Source organism: Chanodichthys erythropterus, chromosome 20 (assembly GCF_024489055.1).
Source record: "Chanodichthys erythropterus isolate Z2021 chromosome 20, ASM2448905v1, whole genome shotgun sequence".
Classification (NCBI taxonomy): Eukaryota; Metazoa; Chordata; class Actinopteri; order Cypriniformes; family Xenocyprididae; genus Chanodichthys; species Chanodichthys erythropterus.
The window spans coordinates 15,702,933-15,723,426 of NC_090240.1; the positions used below are offsets into that span (position 1 = coordinate 15,702,933).

General features: G+C 35.2%; 1 protein-coding gene across 4 annotated transcripts in view; it reads right to left on the minus strand.

The window, feature by feature from the left end:
* Positions 1–1,024: 1,024 nt before the first annotated feature.
* Positions 1,025–20,494, minus strand: part of eif4ba (eukaryotic translation initiation factor 4Ba) — a 31,309-nt gene continuing 11,839 nt past the window's right edge. The window contains exons 8-15 of one of the 4 annotated variants that reach the window (XM_067370861.1): positions 15,460–15,636; positions 15,125–15,365; positions 12,469–12,557; positions 12,053–12,296; positions 9,720–9,757; positions 9,243–9,372; positions 7,057–7,129; positions 1,025–2,045 (exon numbers count right to left, since the gene is read on the minus strand). In XM_067370861.1, the coding sequence (XP_067226962.1) occupies positions 1,968–2,045; positions 7,057–7,129; positions 9,243–9,372; positions 9,720–9,757; positions 12,053–12,296; positions 12,469–12,557; positions 15,125–15,365; positions 15,460–15,636 (1,070 nt within the window). In that variant the 3' untranslated portion in view covers positions 1,025–1,967. The remainder of the gene's footprint in view (positions 2,046–7,056; positions 7,130–9,242; positions 9,373–9,719; positions 9,758–12,052; positions 12,297–12,468; positions 12,558–15,124; positions 15,366–15,459; positions 15,637–20,494) is intronic. The other 3 variants (XM_067370863.1, XM_067370862.1, XM_067370864.1) reach the window with 3 other exon arrangements.

Below are 20,494 nucleotides of genomic sequence, written 5' to 3' on the forward strand. Positions count from 1 at the left end.
CTCCAGGCCCCAAGCTTTGATCCAGGATATACACATAAACACAAAGTGCTGGTGGTGTTGCAGACATCATTCCTTTCAGTATCAAGGCTCTGGCTCCTTTGAACATAGTGGCCGGCCAAAGTCAGACTGAATGACTGGAGACCTTTGACCTCAAAGTACGCAAATGGTCTAGAAGACACAGAGTTTTGTAGTTAAGGAGGAGCTTGCATTATGGACCAAAATGAATATTCCCTAAGTGCCCAAATGAGGACAAATACACTCAACTTTTTATCTATCTATCTATCTATCTATCTATCTATCTATCTATCTATCTATCTATCTATCTATCTATCTATCTATCTATCTATCTATCTATCTATCTATCTATCTATCTATCTATCTATCTATCTATCTATCTATCTATCTATCTATCTATCTATCTATCTATCTATCTATCCATCCCTCTATTCATCCATCTATCCATCCATCTATCCATCCATCCATCCATCCATCCATCCATCCATCCATCCATCCATCCATCCATCCATCCATCCATCCATCCATCCATCCATCCATCCATCGAAAAAAGGTATCAGTTTCCAAGCAGCACAACTGTTTTCAACATTAATAATCAGAAATGTTTGAGCATCAAATCAGCATATTAGAATGATTTCTGAAGGATCATGTGACACTGAAGACTGGAGTAATGATGTTGAAAATTCAGCTTTACATCACAGAAATATATTCAATTTTAAAACATATTAAAATTAAAAAAAAAGTTATTTTAAGTTGTAATAATATTTCACAATGTTAATCTCAAGTATAATATGTATACTTATAGAACATTTTTAAAAGCACAAATTTATTAACTATTAAATGTAATATTTATTAAAACTATCCTTTATTGTTATCTATTATCAGCCATAATAAAATTATAAGCTGTTTTTGTATTATACATATTATATATTAGCAGGTTTGGCAAAAAGTTAATTTTGGACCTTAGTGACATTCACTGTACCTATAAAAATGACGTCAGCTCTGAACGCACATGGCACATGTGATTTCTGTGGCATTTCTTCATATGGTGAAATTGCAATCTTCTGGGATGCAACATAATTCACAATGTCCTCCAAGCTGACACAATGTAGTCTTTTATTGTTTTTAAGATGGTACACCGTTTAAATCAATAAGCAATTCATGTCACTACCTTTAGATATATGCTCAACCCAAAGCTGCAGCAGTCTCTGTTGTTGAAACATTGAGATTAGGAGGAATACTTTAATTCCTATTGCACATCAGTCCAAAGGAGTGGCTTAAAAAAGTCCTCAAAGGATAAGTGAGAAAAATGGGAGACTCCTGCCTAAAGCAGTGCAGAGAAATATCAAACCGAAACTAACAGGTTCTGATCCGTTGCTGGCCATTATTCAGCGGCTATTATCCCTGAATACAAATCACCAGAACTGTCGGCCAACACGAGTTTAAAACATAAAACCAAGGCTGTGGGATTTATAACCAATGGGTGAGCAATGCAGGTCACCGACCCCTTTACTTGAGCAGAGATCTCGGTAAAGCAGCTGCTGTAAACTTTCTTTCGGAAAGCTCAGGAAGCCCTAAAAGTCAGGGAAAACATTCATCTTGTGGCACTTTTCCCTGATTCTACACTTTCCCGCCACTTAACGTGCAATCAAGCTAACGAGAAATGCACTCGACTTATGATGTATGCAAGAGCAGGATCCATTTTATTTTGTATTTTAACCCCCCCCCAAAATGTATTAGTTATAAGCATTCATCCTTCCTCTTTTACTTTAAAATAAGTCCTGTAATTTCCCACTAAGTTTCCGGTTCAGTCCTGAAGATGAGGGGTTGCTCTAAAATGGGTTTTGCTCTCAAAGGGCTCATATGGGTCCTTCAGTGCTGCATGAAACAAAAAGCTGTAGGTTTAATTTGTAATTCAATTTGGACTGTCGTCCGTGTAGTCCTTCCACCTCTTAATCTCCGCCGCCCTCCTCGTCTCCCTGCTCCCCGTCCATCAGCAAGGCTGCGTATTTACTGGCTGAGCTGAATTTCTGTTAAAACAAAAAGGGTATAGTAAGACGTAACCAAAACATGGCTGTTATTTGAGGTTCATATGTTCTTCATGGTCTCTAAATCAGGTGATTTTCAGAGAAATTGTTGTTTTGACTTCTCTGACACAGGTTAGTGGTGTAAGATACTGAGCTTTTGGAAATAAAAACATACCAAAATATGCCAATATATCAATTTTTTTACAAAGTGAATTTTCTTAAAGTGCATTACAGTGTCTTTTAAGGTGTGTACACACTTGGCAGGTATGGATTCGATTAAAATGAACTCTGGTGCGATTGCTCTGTTAATGTGGTTCATTTGAATAAGTGTGAACGCTGCTATCTGAACCATGGTGCGCACCAAACAAGTGACCCCTGAAAAGATGGGTCTCGGCGCGCTTTTAAATGAACTCTGGAGCAGTTCCACTTAAACACGAACTCAACATGGACCAAAGACAGCTAAATGAACCAAAAAAAGGATGTGATGCGACCCTAAAAAGTATGTTATGGTGTGTAATAGAGGAATTCCTGGCACTGTTTTGACTCCTTTACACATTTTATAAGCGCTTCTTGAGTCCTCAACTGGTAAAAATATGTCATAAAGCCATATTTTTTTTTTTTTGTTGGATCTTTAGGTTCAGTCTTATGACAGTGTGAACACTAAGCGAACCAGAGCGAATCATTTTCTTTTTTGTTCCGGACCAAAAGAATCAAGAGAACTGAACTACAAGTGTGAACACACCGGAGTCTATTTTTAAAATCCATTTTTAAATCAAAATTCTTTTTTGTTTTGTTTTGTTCTATGAGAATCCTTTTTTTTTTCCTTTACTTGATATTTGTGTTTTGTTTTCTTCATTAAAAAAAAAAAAAATCTGAGGCAACATATGGGGGGAAAAACAACTGGTTTCTAGCTAACAATTAGCAACCTCCCCACCAGATGCCACTATCCACCATATTTTGTGACGCAGAAGTAAGCTATTTTCTGTGAATGTGCAAGACTTCTGATTTATTAGCCACTAAAATGTGAATAACTAGAAGAATAACAAAGTGCAGTAAACAGTAAAACTATTTTGCAGTACAAACCAGTATGTTTATGATTACGATAAAAAATAAAATAAAAATATGATAAATACCAGTTTGCATAATCAAGCAACATATGTTTTCATACGTTAAAATAAGAGGTGGATAAGCAAGCATGAAATCTAATGTTCACAATGTTGATTTATTGTCATTTTCACAATTACAATGAGGTTATTTTGTCACGTGTTGCCTCAAAAAAATTTTATGGATAAAAAGAGGTGGGAAAAAAACAAACAAAAAAAACACACACACAAGGATTAATTCACTTTCAAATGAAAATTAGCCCAAGCTTTAGTCACCCTCAAGCCATCCTAGGTGTAAATGACTTTATTCTTTCTGATGAACATAATTGGAGAAATATTAATAAATATCCTGATGCATCCAAGCTTTATAATGGCAGTGAACAGGATCAAGGAGTATGAGCTGAAGAAAGTGTCTCCTTGCACATTCGTCCATCATAAATATGTGCTCCACACAGCTCTGGGGGGTTAATAAAGGCCTTCTGAAGAAAAGCAATGCATTTGTGTAAAAAAATATCCATATTTAACAAGTTATGAAGTAAAATATCTAGCTTCCACATGAGCTGCCTTCTGTATTCAACGTACGCAGAAAGTGTAAAACTCTTGCAGTTCACAAAGATTACGCTACGTCCTACACCTTCCCTATTTAACTTACGGAAAAAGTGTAACGCCACGTCACGCCAGTTTATACTTTCTTCGTAACTTCAATATGGAAGGCGGAAGCTACATATTTTACTTCATATCTTGTTTAAATATGGATTTTTTTACACAAATGCATCGCTTCGCTTCAGAAGGCCTTTATTAACCCCCCGGAGCCGTGTGGAGCACATATTTAGGATGGATGGAGACACTTTCTTCAGCTCATACTATCCCTATCACTGGCATTTTAAAGCTCGGATGTGTCCGGATATTTATTAATATTTCTGCGATTGTGTTCATCAGAAAGAAGAAAGTCATATACACCTAGAATGGCTTGAGGGTGAGTCAATCATGAGGTAATTTCCATTTTAAAGTGAACTAATCCTTAAAGTAGAAACTGAGATTTATTAAAATTTAACAAAAATATTAGGTCTGCTCTGTGGAAAGCTGAACATCTCTAAGCTATATGGGCCAGTCAAATCTCTTCCAGGTTATACAGGATAAACCCAGGACTACTGAAATAATGGCTCTTTAACACCTGGTTTATTTTTAAGGTCTGCTCCATCTGGTCCATTAAGTTGGCTCATTTCGCTTGCCGTGAAAGCCCCTTCTAAATGGAGTTCAAACTCCATGTGTTTATTTGAAAAGGTCTGTCATGGTGAAAATCCAGATGGACCCCAGTGTGAAAACAGACCTGTGTGGATCTCAATTACACAAGTATTTTTCTTTATTCAGAAGCTGCTGCAAGTGATGCAACAGACCACAGGAAATTACAAACAATAACTGAGACCATTGTAGACTTCATTCAGTTATAATACGCCACACGCATACAAAAGATTCATATTAAGCATCAGGGCTGCACGATATTGGAAAAAACTGACATTGTGTTATTAACCTTTTCTGCTATATATATTGCAATATACAGAATAGAAATACAGGAATGTTCACCAGATGACTTGAACAGCTATATTTGTGAAAAATTTGTCGTTCCAGAATGAATGGGATGATTTTGTTGGGGAGCAAATTATTATAATTATTTGTTTGGGAGTAATTAAAAAGCTAAAATATTAGTTTTAATCCTGAAGACATTTTGGTAACACTTTACAATAAGGATTCATTAGTTAACATGAACTAAGAATGAAAAATACTTCTACAGCATTTATAAATCTTAGTTACTGCACAGCTCTGTGGAATACTTGATTCTGATTGGTCAATTGCACCACCCAGCATTATGTTATTCCCCGATAACAACCGCTGAAAACAGATAACACAGGCTCATCCGGGTTACTGAAGTCAGCAGCACTGTACACTTGCTAGGAACAGTTTTGCATTTGGTAAGCTAATAAAATATTAAAACTCAGTTAAATCAATATTTTGTGTACAGTTATTTAATTATGTCATCCGGTATCGTGGACTCACTCTCTCGTTTCATATGAATGCAGCTGCTGCCATTTTGCGACTATTTTGTTCACTCTAATGGATTATAAGATAACAAACAGGTATGGTTTTAAATCAGTTTCATCTCAGATCAGTATCTCTTATCCCCATAATTATTTATGTGGCGAAATGCTTTGCAATCTGTGATATGACTGTACCGTATCTCTTAAATGTCCATCTAGTTTAAATTTAAACTTGCTAACTAACAGCTGCTCTCTCCGCAGAAGCTTTGCATTTAAAGAGCTAATAAAATATTTAGACTCAGATCAATATTTCGTGTCTAATTATTTACTTATGTGGCAAGTAGTTGTGTAATAAGTGGGATAATGTACATCCAGCCAATAAACCCCTTCAGGCTGATGCAAGATGTACATTATCCCTTACTTAATTTGACGTCACTACAGGGAAAATGTATTAATGAAGTCATGTAAACGTGGTTTACTTGCGTTGTCAGTTTACTGGTTTGCATGTAAACAGGGAAACCTGGTCATTTTAATAAGCTGATATTTGTTAGTTATCAGCTTACTGGTGTGCATGTAAACTTGCTCATTTACAGGTCACCTGGCCTATGTAAATGTCAATCATTCTTTAAAGAAGGCGGTATGTTTGCACACAAATACGAGAATGAATTCTTTATTATTAAACTCATAAAAGACAAAAGTATTACAGGAATGCTGGATTGTAAACAACAAAGAAATGCCACAATTTATCAAGACCTTGAAGCAGATGGGAGGAAGAAACTCCCGGAAACACCTCATACGTGGCCACTCACAAGTGTAAGGGGCTTTCCTTGGCATTAATGCTTGGATGACACGCTTACGTCTCCTTCGATTAAAAATAATGGCTAGTGTGGTGGCTGTGATATACTTAAACCTACTAACATACGTTGCCATGATTTTTTTAAATGACTTATCGTGAGAGGAAAAAATTATGTTTTAGTCGCATAACATCGCATAACAGAAATTTAATTTTTGGGTGAACTAACCCTTTAACAGAAACACCGTCATTTTGCAATAGTTTTTTATCGACATTTAGAAAATATTGCAAAAGTTTTGTGCAAATATATAATGGAAATACGGCCAGTGTGAACAAAGTTTACTACTTGAGCAGGAATTTTTGACCAATATAGTATACAGTAATAATAATAATGTGATTTATATTGTGATTATTATTAACTAAAATAAGAAATATGTTGTAATATTGTAACTGTTGTACTGTAAAATCAAGAAATCAGGTATTTAATACAAATACTAGTATTTACGTCTTAATTTCTTCATTTTTAAATGTTAAACCATCAAGCTTTTATTTAGACGGGTTGCCGACAAATGGATGTATGTGCTGCCAGATTCATTAAATCCCAGTCTGCGCGATTTCACAATGTATTTCTATATATCGTGCAGCCTTATTAAGCATGGAAAAACATTTGCATCTATACATCTGTATGAGACGGAGGAGGCTGGAGGTCAGGCTGGTTCATGTGCCAGAGCACAAATAGCTTGGAATAGGGTGTCAAAAGTAATGTTTTCACATACAAGCGTGTTTTGAAGAGGTTTGCGTCAGTATTCTCATTTCTAAGACTGTAATTCAATGCGTGCATCAGAATTATGTGTCTAGACTCAAATAAATATTTACATTTGTCACATATCTTCCAAAAGAAGCTCACAATTACAGTCTGACACCAACATTGTAATTTCCATTACAGAGAATGGAGCTTCTAAAAAAGGCACTAAAGAAGATATTCATTAAAGGGTTGTTGAACAATGAAAGCCAGAAGTAAAAGCACAGGGAGCGGGGATCATGGGATCACACCCAGAGAGAGTGTTAGCTCTGTCACTCACAGGGCTGGGAGGCTCCTCAAATTTCTTTGGCTCTGGTGCTGGTCTGAGATCTCGCTCTCTTCTTGCATCCTTTCTACAAGCAACGTACAACACACTGAGACAGAGTCTCACAAGAACTTCTACACTCATTCAGAAAAATACTCCAGAGCAGGGACGTTCATCCCAGAGGAAAAAAATATCCAATATTACGATCAATATTGTAAAATCCAAGTTGTAAAAATTCAGTTTGTTGTTGAATTGAGATTGAGGCCCCTGCTCTGGAGCCATACACTATTTCTCTTGTTCCTGAGGCCAAATGCATCTTGCCCAGAGATAAATACTTGCACACACTGTAAACCCTAACGCTCAAAATAATTAATTGTTTTAAATCTTAAATTAAACAAATTAGTTCAGTCAAATGAACTCTTATGAGTATTTAATTTTCTTTCAAGTTCACAGAACTGATATATTATAAGTAAACTGAACTGTTTCATTGTTTTGAGTTTTATGAACTTGTTTTATGAACATTTAGACAAACTGGGCTGGGATTTCCCAGCATGCTTTGCCTATGGCACTCGAAAGGGAGTGTAAATGCTAAAATTAAAGGGTTAGTTCACCCAAAAATGAAATTTCTGTCATTAATTACTCATGTTGTTCCACACCCGTAAGACCTTCATTCATCTTCAGAACACAAATTAAGATATTTTTGATAAATCCGATGGTTCAGTGAGGCCTGCATTGACAGCAATGACATTTCCTCTCTCAAGATCCATTAATGTACTAAAAACATATTTAAAACAGATCATGTGACTACAGTGGTTCAACCTTAATGTTATGAAGTGACGAGAATACTTTTTGTGCACCAAAAAAATAAAATAATATCTAGTGATGGGCGATTTCAAAACACTGCTTCATGAAGCTTTACAGATCTTTTGTTTCGAATCAGTGATTCAGAGCGTGTATCAAACTGCCAAAGTCACGTGAACTATTGAAGTTTCAAAACACTTCTGACGTAACGAAGCCTCGTTTACTGAAATCATGGGATTTTGGCAGTTTGATACACGCTCTGAACCACTGATTCGAAACAAAAGATTCGTAAAGCTTCATGAAGCAGTGTTTTGAAATCGTCCATCACTAGATATTGTGGAACAAAGTCGTTTGAACTGCTTTAAATATGTTTTTAGTAGCTTTATATATAAGGGAGTGTTATTGCTGTCAATACAGGCCTTACCGAGCCATCAGATTTTATCAAAAATATCTTGATTTGTGTTCTGAAGATGAACAAAGGTCTTACAGGTGTGGAACAACATGAGTAATTAATGACAGAAATTTCATTTTTAGGTGAACTAACCCTTTAAGTGTTATATATATAAATATATATATATATATTTGTGCAAGATTAATGTGTTATATTTAGTAGTGATTAATGTTTTGTTATGCTAATTTTGAAGAGTTTCTGTTAATGTGACAAATGGTGCATGTGGCTTGGTTTGAGAGCAGGTATGTTAAATGCTTTATATTGCTGTACTCATTCAGCAAGTGCTACACCATGCTATTGTTAACTTGTTAGCAAGCCAGCATTTTCTGAATTAGCTTGTTATAGCTAACTCATTTTACACTAATAAAAATATTTACATTGGGGTTACATGATCATTTTAGGTTCAATTTTAGGTGTACTCAAACATTTCAAGTTAAGAACAATTAAAATGTATGAGTACAAAATAAAAATCTGCCAGTTCTGCTTACTTAAACCTTGAATTTCTTGACTTAAAATTTTTAGATTTTTGCCAAATTATTCAGGTTTACAGTGCAAGTAAAAAATTCAAACATGTTTAAACTGTTGTTTGGTCAAACAGCCCACTGACTTCACTGTTTGCATCACTGTGCTTATCTTGACTGTCAGTCTTTGTTTTAGCGGTGGGCATTTTTCAGTGACTTTCTTCAGGTTTCGATAAAAAAAAAAAAAAATTTGCAAAAAACTGCACTTTTTTTGTTAGTGACACTGGAAAGATGCGAATGGACACAGTGCTCTAAGGGCCAAACTAGCACAGAGACAGATTTGTCCAACCACCACACTTATACAATCAAAACTATAATATAATAGAAAAGAGAAAAATCTCACCATAGCAAATTACTAAATATATCCTTCTAAAATGAATAAAAAGCTCTACACTTTTGGGCAGAAGGGGTGCCAGAGAGCAGCTAACCTGTCTGTCTCCTTCCTTCGGTCTCGGCTGGCTGCGTCTCCACGCCCCCTGCCTGCTCCAGAGCCCGAGGCCCCACCGCGACCCCGAGAGGGGCCCCGATCCCGGCGCACCCCATCTGTTTTGTTTTCATCTGTAAGGAGAGCCCAGTGTTCAGCAGAGGACAACTCTACTAAAAAAGGGAGTAGCCTCCATTAGGCTGAAGGCTTCTGTAAAAGCTTTGAGCACTTTACTGCTGTCAAACCGAACATTTCTAATAGGCCGTTTTTAGGAAGGGAGCCTACTGGACATTTTCTTTTGCTCTGTTCAAGCTCTCCCAAAAACTGCAAAGCACCAAAGCTCCCTGATGTCAATCCATTGTGATGTTAAGAGGGGTTTCCAGAAGTGATTTGAGTGTGAAAATTCAAATATGGATTGAGCTGATCTTCCACCAGCATTATATTTCATGTCTCAATGGATCTGCACACCTATAAATCTTACCTTTAGTTCTCTGAGGAGCATCAGCTGAGCTGGTCACACTGAAAAATAAAGTGCATCAAAAAACTGAAGTCAGAACAATTCTAAAAAGCTCTACATATATATATATATATATATATATATATATATATATATATATATATATATATATATATATATATATATTAGGGATGATCATAATTAACTGGCTAACTGACAATAAGAATTTTGACCAGGTAAATGTTTAAATAAGTAATTTAAGTAATTTTAAAGGTGTTTTTTGAGAGGAAAAAAGTCAACGTATAAGTGGCATTTTATTATTACATTCAGAAATTATGTAAAATATCGGTAAATCAAGTGAAATGTTTACAAACATTATGAACACATGTTTGCTATTTTAGTTTTCCTCACTCCACAACAAATCCTTTAAATTTAACAATATTCAAAACAAAATATGAATGAAAAGTATTAAATTATAAAATAAAACTAATTACAGAGGCATTCATTATAAACGTCGAGCTAAATTAATTTATTTAAAGCGAAACTGAAACCACCGTTGGGCTCATGTACCTCTCTCATTTGACACAAATCTAAATGTTTCATGTTTCCTTTCTGTGAACTTGTTTGTGGAGCAGGTCACAAAAATGAACCGAAACTGAGCATATACTAGCCTACTTGTTGCAGTTTTTTTCTTTCGTTTTGTTAATCTGTTAATTAAGTCAAATATATTTCGTGTAGGCCTATTTAATTTTATTCCATTTATATGTATGCTATTCTGTTTTTCTCCATTCACAGAAGCACTGCAGGTGCGTGATGTGACAATGTGTGAATCCTCATGTCACAGACACATCCATTTTAATTCATTCTAAAAAAATGTATTTAATTCTAATTTTAATTCTAATCTTGTTGTTTAAATATTAATGATTGGTTAACAAGCGTCGGTTGTTGGTAAGGGAAACCCCCACTGAAATGAACATCCCTAACACATATTCATACACCATCATTTAAAAGTTTGGGGTCAGTAATACTTTTATTTAGCAAGGAAGCATTTTATGGATCAAAAGCGACAGTAAAAACATTCATAATGTTACTAAATATTTCTATTTCAAATAAATGCTGTTCTATTGAACTTTGAATTAATCAAATAATCCTGAAAAAATGTAAGTTTCCACAGAAATTTAAGCAACACCACTGTTTTGGTGTTTATTGGTAATATTACGAAATTTGCTAATCTTTTAAAAAATTACATTGTAAAATATATTCAAATAGAATTGTTATTTTAAATTGTAATAATAGTTCACAATATTACTGTTTTTACTTATTTTTGAACAAATAAATGCAGCTTTGGTAAACTAATGCTTCTTTCAAAAAAAACTTACTGACCCCAAACATTTAAATGACTAATATACACTACCAGTCAAAAGTTTGGAAACATTAATATTTTTAAAGTCACTTATGCTCATTAAGGCTGCATTTATTACATAATAAATACAGAAAAAACAATAATATTGTTAAATATTATTACAATTTAAAAATATGGTTTTCTATTTTAATATACTTTAAAATATAATTTATTCCTGTGATCAAAGCTGAATTTTCAGCATCATTACTCCAAACTTCAGTGTCACATGATCCTTCAGAAATCATTCTAATATGATGATTTGATACTAATGTTGGAAACAGTTGTGCTGCTTAATATTTTTTTTGGAAACTGTGATACTTTTTTCAGGATTCATTGATGAATAAAAGGTTAATATATAAATATATAAATCTTTACTATCTACTACACTTTTTATCAATTTAACACATCCGTGCTGAATAAAAGTATTAATTTCTTCAAAAAAAAAAAAAGGAAAAAAAATTATATTTTAAATAAATGCTGATATTTTTTTAACTTTTTATTCATCAGAGAATCCTGAAAAAGGATCACAGGTTATAAAATAATATTAAGCAGCACAACTGTTTCCAACATTGATAATAAATCCTCATATTAGAATGATTTCTGAAGGATCATGTGACACTGAAGACTGGAGAAATGATGCTGAAAATTCAGCTTTGATCACAGAAATAAATTATATTTTAACGTATATTAAAATAGAAAACTATAATTTTAAATTGTAATAATATTTCACAATATTTTTGTTTTTTCTGTATTTATTATGTAATAAATGCAGCCTTAATGAGCCTAAGAGACTTCATTTAAAAACATTAAAAATAGTAATGTTTCCAAACTTTTGACTGGTAGTGTATATTTAATTATATGCTATACAAAATAATATATTATATATGATACTAACATAATTCTAAGTTTTTGAGTAATATATATCTAGATATAACATAGCAATCCAGACAGAAACCTTTTGGGTGGAGCGCTGCTGCTGGGAGAGACGACAGGTTTACTGTCACTCTCACTGGATCCTGCACTCATGGTGCTCCTCTTCGCCCAGGCGTTCTCTTTAGGTGGCGGCGCTGGAACAACTTTCAGTGGCAGCCCCTCCTGCTTGGGAGTAGTAGTCTGGCTTCCATGCGCGGATGACTCCTCGTCACGGCCGCTGAAAACCTCGTTTTCTACAGAGCGCTCACTCTCTCGACGCCTCGGTGCTGTCGGAGGGGGAGAAGGATTGGATTCTGAGGGTTTCTTTTTAATAAATCATTGCGCATAGTGACAGTTAGAATGATGGTAGATTATATTTACATGTGTCTTATGTTCAGTACCCATAAAGCTAGTTAATGTTTTGCTTTCATCAGACCTATGCATAAGGTGATCACTTACCCCAGCTCGATGTGTTTCCTGTTTGTGATGACTCACTTCCTGTTCGTGAGCGCTCGGTTGTTTGGTCCTCACTACGCCAGCTGGGATGCCTGAGAGCATTAGAAAATGAGAGTGAAAATACTGTAGAGGAAAAGGAAAGACATGTGAAAAATGAAATTTCAAAAGTGCTTTGCCAGCAAGGGTGTTCAAACTCTGGTGCATTTTGATTGAAATATGAATTCAACATGGACCACAGACATCTAAACGAACTAAAAACAGGATGTGAGGTCACAAGATGCGAGCCTAGAAAGGACAAAATTCATAAGCACACCTGGTTCTTCCCATCATAAGAGCTATGTTGCCCATTACAGATCGGTACAGGTGTCTGAACCACCGTCTCCTTGCAGCCGTTCTTAGTTTGTGTGTAACGGAGGAATTCCTGTCATTTTTTAACCATTTTATAAGCTCTTCTTCACTTCTCAGCTGGTAAAAATAGCATCATATGTAAATATATAATGAGCACATTTAGCCATACACACTGTTTTGGATGTCATAAAATGTCATTAAAGCTGTTTTTTGTTGTCGTTGTTTTGTATCTTTAGGTTCTGTGTTAAACATGACAGTGCTAAGTACTATTACTATTTACTATTGGATGCCATAGAGCCGGTCCCTCCAACCAACATGAGAAAAGAAATTAATTAATTAATTAATTAATTAATAAAATTATAATATTTATTTTTATATTCATATACAGTACAGTCCAAAAGTTTGGAACCACTGAGATTTTTAATGTTTTTAAAAGAAGTTTCGTCTGCTCACCAAGGCTACATTTATTTAATTAAAAATACAGTAAAAACAGTAATATTGTGAAATATTATTACAATTTAAAATAACTGTGTACTATTTAAATATATTTGACAAAGTAATTAATTCCTGTGATACAAAGCTGAATTTTCAGCATCGTTACTCCAGTCTTCAGTGTCACATGATCCTTCAGAAATCATTCTAATATGCTGATCTGCTGCTCAAGAAACATTTACTGTGCACAGATGTACAAAATATTTGTGTACAATATTTTTTTTCAGGATTATTTGATGAATAGAAAGTTCAAAAGAACAGTGTTTATCTGAAATCTAATCTTTTGTAACATTATAAATGTCTTTACTGCCACTTTTGATTGATTTAATGCATCCTTGCTGAATAAAAGTATTAATTTCTTTAATTTCTTTTCAAAAAAATAAATAAAAATTCTTACTGACCCCAAACTTTTGAACGGTAGTGTATAATGCTACAGAAGCTTTGTATTTCAGATAAATGCTGTTCTTTTGAACTTTCTATTCATCAAGGAATCCTGAAAAAAAAAAAGTACACAACTGTTTTCAACATTGATAATAATCATAAATGTTTCTTGAGCAGCAGATCAGCATATTAGAATGATTTCTGAAGGATCATGTGACACTGAAGACTGGAGTAACGATGCTGAAAATTCAGCTTTGATCACAGGAATAAATTACTTTGTCAAATATATTCAAATAGTACACAGTTATTTTAAATTGTAATAATATTTCACAATATTACTGTTTTTACTGTATTTTTAATTAAATAAATGTAGCCTTGGTGAGCAGACGAAACTTCTTTTAAAAACTTTTAAATCTTAGTGGTTCCAAACTTTTGGACTGTACTGTATATGTATATGAAAATGTGTTAAAACCACAGTGGAGCTATATACTATTTTTGGCAGCTGTTACAGAAACATTTTTGCAAAAAAATCTTCTGATTTAACTTTGAGATTTGAAGTATTAGATAGCTTAGATATTTGCACCACTATCTACAATGACACTAATAATTCTTAATTTCTGATAGAAATGCAAAATCAATCGGTAGCTATTAATAGAATAACAAGACACAAACCTTTACATTCAATCGAGTTTGGTTCCATTTATTTTTGATCACAGTGCATACACATACAAACTTTAAGTCCAAAAGTGCGCACATTTGGAGAAATGCACATTTACCTCATACTCATTACACAGAATAAGCGGGGCCGTACGCAGCGTTTCATAATGACCTAGGTCAGAAAATGTTGTTTGCTAAGGGGGTATGGGGGCATACTCCCCCGAGAAAATTTAGATTTCCCTGGTGTACATATGATCAGTTTTAAGGTCAACAAATTGGATAACAATAGCTTAAACCATGTCAACAAATAAATGCATGCACAGTTTTGAGGCAGCTTTAATCGCATGCTTGGTAATTTCATGACTTCACTTACAACAGAACTATGACCATCATTGCTCGTAGTTTCTTTTGCGCTGTATTTAAGCTATAATAAAGTAATTATGCAGCGCGCGCCGGCGCATTTGCGCATGCAATTCTTAAGTGCATTAAGTGTATTTTATATGCACTGTTGGTGGTTTGTGGAGTAGCATCACCCGGGAGGGATATTTTTTTATCCTCACCGGGGATAAAAATAATTCAGCAGAGGCAGGGATACATAGACCAGAAGGGGGAAATCCCTCCTGTCCCCCCTACAAATCGCACCCTGTATATATATATATATATATATATAAAAGTTTATATAAATATTTGGGTTCAGAGGTGCAATATAATTCAACATTAAGAAAATGAACAAATATGTGCAGTTTTTTTAATAACGCAGTGGTGGAGTGTGGGAACGTACCTCTCTCTGGGCTTGCGTTCAGGTCCTCTGTTCTTGTCCTCCTCCAGCTGTCTCTGCAGTCTCTCTTGCTCTTTCTTAAGCCTCTCCTCCACCTCCCTCTCTTTAGCGGCCGTGTCCACTGGTTTGGCTCCTCCGAAGATGGACGCAGCTCGTCCAGAAGAGGATGAAGAGCTGCTGCTCTGGTCTTCCTCTTTGGGAACACTGCGGGGCTTCAGGTTTAGCTTGGGTCTCTGAGGGGGACCTGAACACAGATGCAGTACAGTCTGTTTGGATGATCTAATTAAAGACTTTCTTAGGTTCAGTTCCTGGAGTCAAATGCGAATGCATCAGCCCACCTCTGTCGTCGCGCTTCTCATCCCGTCTCTCGTATCTCTCTTCACGGTCACCATAGCGGTCTCCATAGCGCTCCCCACTGCCCCGAAAGTCGTCCCTCCGGTCGTCCCTCCGGTCGTCATAGTCACGCCGAAAACCGCTTCCAAATGGTCGACGTCCACCACTGCGTGAATCAAAACCTGAAATAATGTCAAACACAGAATTAGGAAGGTAAACACACTAGTGGCATTTGTTGTTTTCAATGATTAATGCAAAACCATTTTCTAGGGAGAAAGACTTTGTTGATTGTTCTGTTCTTTTAAGCTCATTTAAAAGTTTTTATTGTAACAAATCTGTAACCTCAAACCAGTGGCCTGTTGCACAAAGCCGGTTTCAGTTTCTACCCAGGTAAATTCAAGATTAGTTTGAACAAACTCCGTTTTTTCGGGCTCATGAAGGTGGATTGGTTTTTGGCGGGGTTCATTGCTATGGTAACTTACGCTACACATCTAACCTGCTCTGGAGCAGGGTTTATTCTTGGTTAGAGATCACAAACCCAAACTCGAACAATCAGCTGTGAGTAAAGTGTATCTGATGCAATAAAGCCACTCCCCTGTGTCTTTCGCTCCAAATTAAATCAGTTTATAGTGAAAACATTTTAGAGTCAAAATTGCTCAACATTTGCTGTTAATTATTCATTATACTTATATTAAATAAATTAAAATTATGAATAATTCATGACATATTTATATAATTAGGTCTATTATATTATTTGACAATATTAAACTTTGCTTTTAAATTAAATATAAAACATGCATAATATATAAAGCTTTTAAACAGATTAAGCTGTTCTTTTGATCTCTTTGTGAAACTATATTAATTATTTGCTCTATTTGTTTGATTGACATGCATTGATATAGTCAGATATTTTCTTTCAGCTGCCTTCTCAAACTTTCACTGCAGCAGTGTTTATTCCTGCTTTGTAAATGCATTTAATTTCATATTTCTTCATAATGATCTCTTTTCCTTCGGAAGAGACATGAATTGCGCAGCTCTCTCGTGAGAAGTGAATCAAACTGATGTTCTCCTTGTTCCGTGTGATTGGCTGTCTGCCGCACGTGTCACACTTTCAGGTGCACACGCTTTGCAAACTCTGGATTAAACCTGAGTCGACGGAGAAAGTTTATACCGAGCATTGTGCAACAGTTGATCCTGATCTAAACCAGGTTGGATTTATGTGGATTTGTCAACTCCTACTGGTGTGAGTAGGGGTGCAAAATTCCAGGAATTTTCAAAGCTGGAAACTATGGAATATATGGGAATTAACGGGAATTAATGGGAATAAACAGGGAAATCGCAAAATTGCAGGTTAGCCTATAACAGGGTACTTAAATGTAGTTGAAAAAACATCTTGCAGCATAATTTTGAAACAACCAGATTTAATGCAATTTTAGTTGAATTTTTAGCCTGACATTCACACAGCACACTACTTACAGCAGGGCTATTGAGCTGCATGCACTGTGCATTCCCCCAGTCCATAACATGCACGTTTTCTTTATCAAAAATACAGAAAAAAAACGGTAATATTGTGAAATATAACTACAATTCAAAATAATGGTTTTTCTATTTTAATATACATTAAAATATAATTTATTTCTGTGATCAAAGCTGAATTTTCAGCATCATTACTTCAGTCTTCAGTGTCACATGATCCTTCATAAATCATTCTAATATGATGATTTGATACTCAATTATCAATGTTGGAAACAGTTGTGCTGCTTAATATTTTTTTATAACCTGTGATCCTTTTATTCAGGATTCTTTGATGAATAAAAATGTAAAGAACAGCATTCATTTTAAATAGAAATATTTTGAAACAATATACACTACCGTTCAAAAGTTTGGAGTCGGTAATTTTTTCCTTTTTTAATACTTTAATTAAATTAATACTTATTTTTTGTAAATTAATACTTTTATTCAGCAAGGATGTGTTAAACTGATAAAAAGTGATAGTAAAGATTTATACTGTTACAAAATATTTCTATTTAAAATGAATGCTGTTCTTTACATTTTTATTCATCAATGAATCTTGAAAAAAGTATCACAGGTTATAAAAAATATTACTGTTTCCAACATTGATAATTGAGTATCAAATCATCATATTAGAATGATTTCTGAAGGATCATGTGACACTGAAGACTGGAGTAATGTTGCTGAAAATTCAGCTTTGATCACAGGAATAAATTACATTTTAAAATATTTTCAAATAGAAAACTGGTATTTTGAATTTAATACTATTTCACAATATTACTGTTTTCACTGTATTTTTGAGTAAATAAATGCAGTCTTGGTGTGCACAAGAATCATTCAAAATGTCATACAGACCCCAAACTTTTGAACGCTAGTGTATATATTGTATGAAAAAGAAAAAGTTAATTATCCGTTCTCAAGATTGCTGGCTGAAATTGGAATTGACACAAGGAGGAAATTAACATTTAAAAAATGCCCAAAGCTTAACCTCAAGCTCAACTGATTTGTCAGTGCAGAATAGAGATCTGCATTCCTGATCCAATTTCTTGCGTGCAGCATTAAATTTCCCAATGAAAGACAGTAGCGGCCGGTAACTCTGGTGTTCTCTGGACGAGAGTGGGCAGTCTGACAATAGCCTGGCCTCTCCTGACATTCTTGATAACAGCGTATCCACATCCACACTTGAAGTGATTTTTTTTATTTTTCTGGTTGACTAGTCTTTCATTTTAAGTTGTTAGTCAACTAATTGCACGTTTATTAATAAACCATATAGGCTAAATCATAATAAAGAACTTTTAATGCATATTTTTGGATATATCATATACACACAGTTATGCAAAACCAAAAGCTGTTCTTTCATGAGCTCTTGTACATTTCTCTTTTTTTAAGTTATATTTATGGGCTTTTTGTGCCTTTATTTGGAGAAGACAGTAGAGAGCAGACAGGAAAGCATTGGGCAGAGAGAGGGAGGCAGGATCGGCAAAGGACCTTGAGACGGGAATCGAACTCGGGTCGCCGTGAACGCATTTGCGCTATATGTTGGCGTACTAACCACTAGGCTATCGGCGCCGACCTCCTGTGCATTTCTGTACAAGATTGAAATTAACTGGCAGAGAGATGTTGAAAAATTCACAGTAAACAGCAAGATTGAAATGAAACTATTTTTTTTACTGTAAGCATTTATGGTTGTGAATACAGTATTACCCAGTACGAAAGAAAAGAAATACATCTACCATGTGTAGTTGGACAGAAACAATGGTTGTGCCTGAAATCAAGATATTTCCAGTTAGATTTTTGTGTGTTACATAGAGAATTGTGTGTTATGTTTTGCAAAAAGTGTTTTATGAAATTGAAAAATGAATCGAAGGCCAAGAACTAGTATATGGTTTTGCAGATTTAGGTTTTGGAGTAGACTCCGCTAATGTACATCTATAGGCCAATGACACAATTATTTATACAGCAGCATCATCTATAAACCAAGCTCTGTTGAATTTACAAAATGCGTTTAATGTAGTGCTGGGCAACGATTAAATATTTTAATCGCGATTAATCGCATGATTTTTCAAAGTACTGCTGTATGAACAAAAGTTCAATAACATTTGGTTTGTCAAAACTTTAAATAAATTAAGTGCTTTTTTACAGCAGTAGTAGCAGTAGTAGCAGTTAACATTTCTTGCAAAAGGCAGATGTCTCGCAGCAGCGATCATATATCTGTGCTAAGTATGCTGACTTTATTTGAAACGTCCCACTGCTGTGCAACATGAATAAAATGTTCAGCGCACGTTTCAGCAAAATGTCTTCTCTTGTGTCTTCATTACAGTCAGAGCATGTGAATGCAGTTCCCATTGTTCATCAATGTAATGCACTGTAACTCCGAGGTAATTATGGTTACCCAGCGATGTCCAGTAGTCTCCGGTGAGAGCAACAGTTGGTGCGCGTTGTATTGCCGTCGCCTTTATAGTACGCTTCTTTTCATACAATTCATGTATTTTTCTTGCGATGCTGTGTCTAGGCGGAGGCTCATACGTGCAGTCATTCGTTGCGATTCAAATAACATTCTTCAGACCGACATCTTCCACAATATTAATCGGCCTGTAGTTTGTAGCTACCCACTTCGCAATGGCATTTGTTAGTTTGTCTTTCTTTTGTTTATCTATAGTTCTCCAACATGCTGCATCCAATGTAGTCTACCGAAGCCTTCCTCTGTTTGGGTGGGTGATTTGCTGACATCAACGGTGTGCATTGCATTTAAGTGAAAACTTCAGATTCGAAGTACTCCGGATGATAAGACAATTCAGCTTTGCAGTGGTTACAAATAGCTTTAGTTCTATCAACTCACAAACTCATGCCGTGTGGAAGAGGTTTAAAATAAAAATGTCCATTTAAGATTTCGGTACCTTTTTCCATTTTTATGTCCGCACCAGATATTTTCTGTTTCGCACTGTAGCTCTCTTAGGCACACAACAAATGCTTTCATTGGTTGAGACGCGTGATGACGCTCATCCCAAGCAGCCAGTAGCCTACTGATAAACATCCCACCCCTCCTGTGACCCATGGTTTGTGTTGTATTCGGTTGTATTATTACAGTCTATCTATGTGTATTCAAACGCAGTGAGCAACGGACTTTCAAAATAAAAAGTACGTTAACGCACGATAAACTAATTGTCGGCGTTAATTAATTAATGCGTTAACGCGATAAAAACGCGTTAACTTGCCCAGCCCTAGTTTAATGTTATACAATATTCGTTGTCACAATTAAAATTAGTTTTAAATTCAAAGAAGACAACATATATGATTTTTAGTCGCACTCATCTTAAGGACACAGATGTGACAATTTCAACTCTAAATGGTACAAAAATTGAAAGAGGAGGTTCTTATAAATATTTAGGTATATGGTTAGATGAAAAATTAGCATTTAATGTCCATATTGATAATTTGCTGAAGAAGCTTAAACCAAAATAGAGTGCCCCAGGGATGACGCGTTTTTGTAGGCCAACCCGGAAGTTAGCAGCGCACGGGTTCCCTCGA